This window comes from Brassica oleracea, chromosome C9, assembly GCF_000695525.1.
Source record: "Brassica oleracea var. oleracea cultivar TO1000 chromosome C9, BOL, whole genome shotgun sequence".
NCBI classification, from domain to species: domain Eukaryota; kingdom Viridiplantae; phylum Streptophyta; class Magnoliopsida; order Brassicales; family Brassicaceae; genus Brassica; species Brassica oleracea.
This window is the reverse complement of record NC_027756.1, coordinates 23,993,396-24,002,274: the sequence shown is the minus strand read 5'-3', so window position 1 is coordinate 24,002,274 and position 8,879 is coordinate 23,993,396. Positions and strand designations below refer to the sequence as shown.

The window sequence follows — 8,879 nt, the reverse complement described above, 5'->3', positions numbered from 1 at the left end:
AAAAATTATGGCAATGAAATATTTATGTTATGACAACAAATCATGCGACGGCTCAGCCGATCAATGCAGAGTAATAAATAAATTATACGGCGGCTCGGCCGACCAATTAATAATAAACAGAATATAAGGCGGCTCGGCCGACCAATAAATAAATTAAATTACTAGTAAATAATATAGGCGGTATTCCGACCATTATAACATGATATAAATGATACAAATAAATTTTACCGAATCGCAGAGTGATCGTGCTGATAACGTGTTATAAAAAGAACTGGAATTTTATTGTATCGCGGGAATTTAAATAAAGGGAAAATTTATACCCGTAGAATTAATAATACTGATAGAAAGAGTGTATTAGAGAGTGATGAGAAGAGTGAATGATAATTTATAAACGATCGAATCGATCGTTTATATAGAAGTAGAATTTACTGTGCAAATAGTACAGCGGGCCCCACATCTTTTATATTTTTCAACGTTTTAGGCGCTGTCTCTATATGACTTTCATAACATTTACAATATTTTTCTTGGTATTGTTGAAATTACAGATCACTTCAACATTCTCTTTAACCTTTCGCCTTCGTCTGCTTAAGTAAACTGATAAGCCAAATTTGTACTCTTCATCGTCGTTTCTCTTTGTTGATTCCTTCTTATCATTTAGTTTGACTTGTACGTCAAGTTAAGTCTTTGTGTAGCTATGTTCTACTATAAATGAACTGTGAAGTACGAACATAACTAACATTTTTCTCTGTTATTATGTGGCAGAAAGATTCTGTAACATGGATAGGGAAGAGAACAAAAGTCTGATTAGTGAAGTCTTCTCTTGGTTAGTTCAAAAGATTCTCAACAAAGACATCTTTAAGGAACGTATAAGAACGATACCAGACAAGTTCTGGTCCGTTGATGAGTACCTTAACTGCTTCGTTCCTCATCTACTAGAGGAAACACGAACGGAGTTGTGCTCAAGCTTGGGATCTTTATCAAAAGCACCTGTCTTCTACATACGTTCCTTGGAGGCAAGGAAAATCAAAGAAACTAGTAGAAGATCAAACCATTTCAATATATCACTGAAGGGAGTTAATGTAAAAAGAAACAACACAATCTATGAGACGAAATGCGGAGACCTCATTGCTCTCACAGAAGCAGGAAGGCCAAGAAGCGTTAACGACTTGAACCCACTGGTTCTTGCGTATGTGTTCTCTGTTGAAGATGAGACACATTTCTCTGTTCACTCTTCTGTATCCATATCCATTGATGAGAGGTTTCCATTTGGCTCTGGTGTTTTTCTCATGACTTTGACCACTAACACTCGTATCTGGAAAGCTTTGCACTACGAAGGTGGGAACATGAGTCTCATCAAGAGTGTTCTTCAGGCTAATACCGAGGTATGTAATAAAAAATCCTTGAGCCCCAAGTTATTATTTGGTATATTGAAAAGATATATCTTCTAGTTCAGCTTTTCTTAAGTTTAAATTAAAGTTCAAACTACATTTTATTCTTGAGTTTAAATTAAAGTTCAAACTATGTTTTATAAAATACAAAGAATATTTGCCATATTTTATAACATGTTTTAACCTTTTTTTTTGTTTAACATATTTTTGTACTTCAGGATACAGAGCACTCTGTTTCTTCTAGGACTTGGGGGAATAATGTAAGGGATTTAATACGTTCAACGAACTTAAACGCTTCTCAAGAATCTGCAGTTTTGAGTTTCTTGGAAACAAGGACTTTTAGTGAGAAGACTAGTGTGAAACTGATATGGGGACCACCCGGTACAGGCAAGACAAAGACGGTCGCTACTCTTCTCTTTGCCCTTCTCAACTTAGGTTGCAAAACAGTCGTGTGCGCTCCTACAAACACAGCTGTGGTTGGAGTTGCATCGAGGCTATTGGCATTGGTTAAAGAATCTTCTCCCTCAGGTCATTCTACGTACGGTCTAGGGAATATCGTTTTATCCGGAAACCGAGTTAGAATGGGGATAGACAGCAAGAACAATGATCTCCTCGATGTGTTTCTTGAGCATCGGATCAGTAAACTGTCACTGTTATTGTCTGGATGGGAACTGAGTTTGAGTTCTTTCGTAGATTTTCTTGAGAAGGCTGAGTCTAATTACAAGACATATGTCTTGTCAAGTGAAAAGAAGAAAGGTGAAGACAAGAGAAGCTTTCTTGAATCATTTGGAGAGTTCGTTAAGAAGATGTTTTATGGATCTAGCCAAGAGTTGCATAAGAAGAAAGAAAAGATTCTTACATTTGGAGAATTTATAAGGAACGAGTTCCATAACTTAAGCCAAGAATTGGTTAAGGTGATGGATCATATGGAGCATCATGTGGTGGATATGTACACACATCTGCCTAAGTCTTTCATACCATCTAATGATGTGAAGAACATGATCACAGCCCGTCGAGCTCTTCATCATGCTAGGTCTTTCCTTAAGAAGAACTCATCCAAACATGATTTTGAGATTAGAAGCTTCGTATGTTATTGCCTGGAGCCTCTCCGTTTGCTTCCAAAACGTTTTAGGATTCCAACCTTGTTGGAGAACGAGGATGGGATGAGATTTTGCCTACAAAATGCATGCATAATCTTCTGCACTGTTTCTGGTGCTTCTCAAATGACCGTTGAAAGGACAGCATCTATAGAACTACTTGTAGTTGACGAGGCAGCTCAACTTAAAGAATGTGAATCAGTTGCAGCATTGCAACTTCAGGGCCTGCGCCATGTTGTTCTAATAGGTGATGAGCTTCAGCTACCAGCTATGGTACAAAGCAAGGTACACTCTTTCTTCTTATTCCAAGCAATATATATAGACTTCTGACTATGTTTACATATACATAACAAAGGCTGGTACTGAGCATAGGCAAATGAAGCATTAGTCTTCAGACTTGTAAAAAAAAAATATATAAACAATTACTAGATAGTTTATTACCTCCAAAAATCTTAGAACTGGTTCTGTGACACGATGTTAAATATTTTATACAAAAAGCATTTTTTTTTTTTTGAGAAAGCACAAAACTCATTTAATATGATTCTTTTATAAATATTACTACCGAACATAGTCTCGTGTAATCCATGTAGGTGTGTGAGAAGGCTAAGTTTGGGAGAAGCTTGTTTGAGAGATTGGTATTGCTCGGCCACAACAAACACTTGCTTGATGTTCAGTACCGTATGCATCCCTCTATAAGTCTTTTCCCCAACATGGAGTTTTATGATAGGAAAATCTCTGATGCTGCCATTGTTAAAGAAAGAAACTATCAAAAGAGGTTTCTCCAAGGAAATATGTTTGGTTCTTTCTCCTTTATCAACGTGGGACTTGGGAAAGAAGAGTTTGGTGATGGGAATAGTCCTAAGAACATGGTTGAGGTCGCTGTGATTTCCGAAATTATATCCAATCTTTTCAAAGGTATATATATGTATATGTATATATAACATTTTATTGACATATATATAAAATCAAGTATCAACAGTAACGTGTTCTTCTTTTAAAACAGTGTCAAGTGAGACGAAGACAAAGATGAACGTTGGCGTTATTTCACCTTATAAAGGTCAGACAAGAGCAATCCAGGAGAGGATCGGAGATAAGTACAATAACGTATCAGATCAGATTTTCACTTTGAATGTTCGGTCGGTTGATGGGTTTCAAGGTGGAGAAGAAGATGTGATCATCATATCAACCGTAAGAAGCAACGGTAATGGGAAAATAGGGTTTCTCAGCAACCGTCAAAGAGCTAACGTAGCACTCACTTGTGCAAGGCACTGCTTATGGGTGGTTGGGAACGAGAGGACTCTTAACTATGAGTGGTTCGGTTTGGACAAAGCTCGTAAGGGACTCAAAGAGACGTGGATGTATCTATGATGCTGTTGATGACAAGAATCTAAGAGATGCCATGAATGATGCTATGCTCAAGGTCGACATGTCTGATGCGTTTTCTAGTTTTAGCTCTCTTTCGATCAGGAGAGGGAGAATGAATGCTTGATGGCTCTTTTAAAACTTTTTTGGGTAGTGAACTGTGATAACTAGGGACGTATTAAATTAAAATTCTGAATCATTTTCTTGCTAAACAAGTAACTAATGTTAATAGATGCATAGTCAAACACTAAGAGAAAGCTTTAGCATAAAGTACCAAACGTAGGTTGATGGTTTTATGATATATTATTATAACTTCTTTTCTTGTTCTTAAAATCTTAGTTCGTGAAAACTTTAAAATAAAATGACAATTTCATTGTTGGGTTTTGTTACACTATTACTTGATTTAGAGCCTTGAGGGCATTCCTCCGGCGACGACCAAAGTTTCTCCGGTGATGTAAGAAGAATCATCTGATGCTAGGAAAGCGGCCGCAGCAGCCATGTCCCCTGTTGTTCCCAACCTGTTAAGCAGAGTCTTCTCTTCGATGCTTTCCCTCTAAGCATAGATCAAGTGTTTATCGATCACTTTATGTACAATGATAACCTCAAAAATCTAACAGTTTCAATATTAGTTTAACATTTTACCACTTGGGAGTTCCCGGTGATGAAAGAAGCGAAGTGTGTGGGCACAAAACCGGGAGCAACAGCATTGACACGTGTGTCCGGACCCATCTCAGCAGCAAGAGCCTAAGACACATGATGTTCAATGTCATCAACATCACCATCATTCAGTCGTGAGATGTGGAAGACACTGATACCATAAAAGACATATTACCTTGGTTAGTCCGAGAAGAGCAGTCTTAGTGACACCATACATAGCCATGGATCCTTGTGGTTGAAATCCAGCGATGGAAGTTATGAAGATAACCGAGGAACCCTTCTCTAAGTGAGGAGCCACATCCTGATATAAGAGACAAAGCCAACACTTTTACTTTGTTCTGCATCACTAAATGACAAGGAAAGGGTTTGTTTACCTGAAGGAGAAGAATAGAGGATTTGACATTGATTTCCCAAAGCTTGTCAAGGACAGCTTCTTTGGTGGACAAGATTGGGTCCGTAGATGGATTAGCAGCCGCGTTACAGACAAGGATATCTATCTTTCCATATTTCTGAAACCAAACAGAGAAGAGAATTGTAAATCTCCCCTTAAGTAGATCAAAGAGATCGTAATGTAAAGATGTCTCCATGATCAGTTTTGATAGAGAATGAGACCTTTTACAGTATGATTTAAGCTAATAGAAATGTGTTTACCTGAACAGTCTTTTCAACAAGATTACGGCGATGTTGAGCATTGGAAACATGGCAGACGATACCATAAGCATCAATCCCTTTGGCTTTGAGTTTTTCTACTGCTTCCTCAACATTTGCCTGCACATTTGACTCAGTAAAAAGTTGGCTATACGAGTTTCCACAAAAAAAAAAAACTCCCTTCTCTAATAAGAGTCAGAGCTTTTCTTCTATAACTTCAATTCAATCACACAGTAGCAAAATCTTGGATCAATTTCGAGGATCGAAAACACAGTTATCGCTACTCAGCAACATAAGCTAATCTAATCATGCACAGGAGCAAAGATCTAGAGCACTATGAATGAATGTTTTGAGAGAATCATCAATTTCGAAACCTGTTTGCGGGAAGAAACGACGACGGAAGCGCCTTCGAGACCGAAACGCTCGATGATACCGAAGCCGATCCCTTGCGTCGAAGCCGTCACTATCGCCACCTTTCCTTCCAATCTCCTCCCTATCTTCTTCCCTTCCATTTCTCTCTCTCTTTTCTTTTCTTTTTTGCTTAACTTGATTTGTTCTTCCAAAAATGACTAGCATAGCATTAGAAAACTTTTTTTGCCGCACGTATAGCATCTAAGAATAAAAATGACCAAAATAGCATTTAATGTTTTATCAAAAAAGATAAATATATACTTATACCTCAATGCTAAATTAATTTAGACATTAGATTTTAGAGTTAAGAGGTGGAGTTTAGGGTTTAGGATTTAGGGTTTAGGGTTTAGGGTTTAGAGTTTAGGGCTGGGGTTTAGGGTTTAGAGTTTAGGATTTAGGGTTTAGGGTTTAGGGTTTAGGTTTTAAGGTTTAGAGTTGGGGAGTGGGATTTTGGGATAAAATTTCAAATTTTGAAAAATAAAAAAAATTAAATTGTTCAAAAGATAAAATGTTATTTTCGTCGTTTTAGTTTTTGAAGGTTATTTTTATAACATAAACTTAAAAAAATGCTATTTTGGAGATTTGCCCTTTCTTCTTTCTCTGAATTTACTATTGTGAGTTTGCGGTTTCAAACGTTTCGTGAAAACAAGCGCGTTTTGGTATTTCGTTTTTTTTTTGTGTACGACCGCTTCTACTTATGTCGTTTCTTTCTAAAATATAAAATCTTCAAACTACAGAAATAAATCTCTCGGTTGTATTCTTCTAAAAGTAAATAAATAAAATGTTATTTCTAATATAAAACTTTCAAATTATAGAAACAAATCTCTCGGTTTTTTATTCTAAAAATAATTAAACAATTTTTTTTATTTGGCATCAAATATTATTTCTTTCTCTAAAATCTATATATATATATATATATATATCAATATCATTTTCTTCTCTAAATAAAAAGGTTAAATTAAAATGTATTTTATAGTAATAAATAAAAAATATTGTTTTATTCTTTTAATATAAAGGTAAAAATAATAATTTGTATTTGAGTAACAAATAGAGGTGAGTTGGAAAATATAGTCTTCTATAATATTACCAGCGCTTCGTCCGCATTTCGCGGAAGATTTGAAATTTATTAAATATTTAAGTCGATATTTGTTTTCAGCTTCAAGGGTTGATTATATATTATGTTTGAACCGTTAATCTATGAATTATTTAGTTATATATACTATTAGGATATATATACTATTATTTGATAAGTAAATTTGCTGATTTATCATATTTTCCATAATTTTAGTTTATTTTATTTATTTATCATTTTTATTAGGTTTTAGGTAAATTATTTATTTATAATTAGTTTTAGCTGAATTAATTTATTAATTTGAATAATATAACTATTTCAAACTTTTTAATTAGACATATAATTATTTTGCTTAATTTTATAACTTTGACGAGTTATGACCAATTTTTATTATTTTCTTTAAAAATCACATTTGTTACTGGATATTTTTAAATCATATTTGTTAATGGATTGGATATGGAGTATAATCAATCTTTTAGTATCCATTTTAATATTATATTATAATATTTTGCTGACTGTATAATAATACATATATATTCTCATCGTATGTTTGATGGACAATACATACAAAACTTCATCTTCAATAATCCAAACACTTTCAAATAATGTCTTTTTAAAAAGAGAAAGCTCGTTTCTCTTGATTACTTATTTTAAAATATGATATTGTATTCTAATGTTTTGTGTTTCGGACATTATTGGTGTAAATTTATGAATGTTGGACCTTTAAAAGATCTCTCTGCAAAAAGAAAATCTTCAGCTAAGTTTGAATTAACTATTCGTGATACAACGTAGATTTTATTCGACATTTAATTTAATTTTATATCATTTTATTTTTATAACATGATACAAATCTGAATTTTTAATATTTAATGACATGCATTCACATGCACACTATAATTTAGATACGCAAAACATGTTCAGATTTCTGTAAATCGATATTTAAAATTACCGGTGATATGTATTATTGAATTTTATCCAGATTATCTGCATAGTTCTATGTCTCCAAGAACGGAAAATTGGTCATTTCATACATCAACAGGGGGTTGCGGTCCCGATCAGTACATACACTAATGACATGTGCTAAAACATACATAAACGTAAATTTATTTTAAATTTCATACACGAACTAATAAAATTAGGTTAAATCATGTATTGACTTAGTCAAACGTTTATGAATTATGACAAGTCACTAACAGAAGCTTATGTGTTGCTGAGCTGTTTATTACAATTTAATATAATAATTATTTTAAAATATATATTTTTTTCAATACTGTTGAAGAGGGGTTTCGAGCCCTGATTGATTCAAGGAATATTGTGACCCTCAACCACACCACAGTGACAAACTAATTCATATTTTGTATCTTCTATAATGTAAAATATATCTCTAATAAGTATTTAATTCTTTTTTCTTCTTCTTCTTCTTCCTCTTATTCTTTCGATTCTTATTTTTTTTTTATCAGTATAAAATTTATCTCCAACCAAGATTCTTCTTATATCTTTTCTTTTTGTTCTTTGAGAAATTGAAGAAATGTAAAAGGGAAGAAAATAATAACTTTCATAAACTCTCATATCCTTCCTAAAATGAAACGAAATCGTCATCATTACTCGTATAAGTGTTTGATTTTTGTTGAAAATTTGTTTTGAGTAAAATAACTTAGAACCATAAATTTTACTAGTGGTTTGCCGCGGGATATTATTTTTTAGTTGTAGAAAATGGCCATTTTCGTTTGGGAATTGCTGCGATAATCGTCTGGGACACAAATTTTAATGGGAGAGAAGAAAAAAATGAAAGAAATGACTATTTTTTAGTTGCAAAGTAACGATGCAGAAAAAAGATAAAGAAGAAAAACGACCGCAGTTTAGTTTGGCGACACAAGCGTTTGTCAATTTCTTTTAGTTTTTGATATATGTGTTTCTCTTGTTTCACCCGAACAATCGAAACTGTGAAGAAACTTAAGTCGCCCAGTCTTACTTGTAGTGTTACTGAAACGAATATGGCTCATATCTATTTGTGGGTTGTTATTGCATAGTTACATTATCAAGTAATTTATAGATTCATTAAACCGACCCATTCATAACACTTGGTTGTTGAAATGTTAGAATATTGTATATTTAATAATTTGGCATATGATCTAAATGGTGAAAGTGTTGTTACGACATTTTGTTGATTAGAAATTGAAATTATTCGGTGGCGGCGATTAGGGTTGCGATGCGCACGGATGATTTGTCCGATCCCCCCCCCCC

The 8,879-nt window shown here is 34.0% G+C and overlaps 2 protein-coding genes across 2 annotated transcripts; one reads left to right on the top strand and one right to left on the bottom strand.

Moving 5' to 3' along the window:
* The first annotated feature begins 776 nt into the window (after positions 1-776).
* On the top strand, positions 777-3,853 carry LOC106317582 (ATP-dependent helicase NAM7). The gene is made up of 6 exons (XM_013755373.1): positions 777-1,275; positions 1,336-1,382; positions 1,607-2,100; positions 2,626-2,770; positions 3,076-3,400; positions 3,489-3,853. Exons 1-6 carry the CDS (start codon positions 777-779, stop codon positions 3,851-3,853), a joined length of 1,875 nt encoding a protein of 624 aa, XP_013610827.1.
* A 260-nt stretch (positions 3,854-4,113) lies between these two features.
* LOC106315618 (short-chain dehydrogenase/reductase SDRA) lies at positions 4,114-5,762 on the bottom strand. The gene is made up of 6 exons (XM_013753409.1): positions 5,527-5,762; positions 5,156-5,272; positions 4,879-5,013; positions 4,680-4,805; positions 4,490-4,591; positions 4,114-4,400 (listed from the first exon to the last, which is right to left on the bottom strand). The coding sequence occupies exons 1-6, from the start codon at positions 5,662-5,664 to the stop codon at positions 4,251-4,253; spliced, it is 768 nt and encodes a 255-aa protein (XP_013608863.1). The 5' UTR covers positions 5,665-5,762; the 3' UTR covers positions 4,114-4,250.
* Between the last annotated feature and the right edge of the window lie 3,117 nt (positions 5,763-8,879).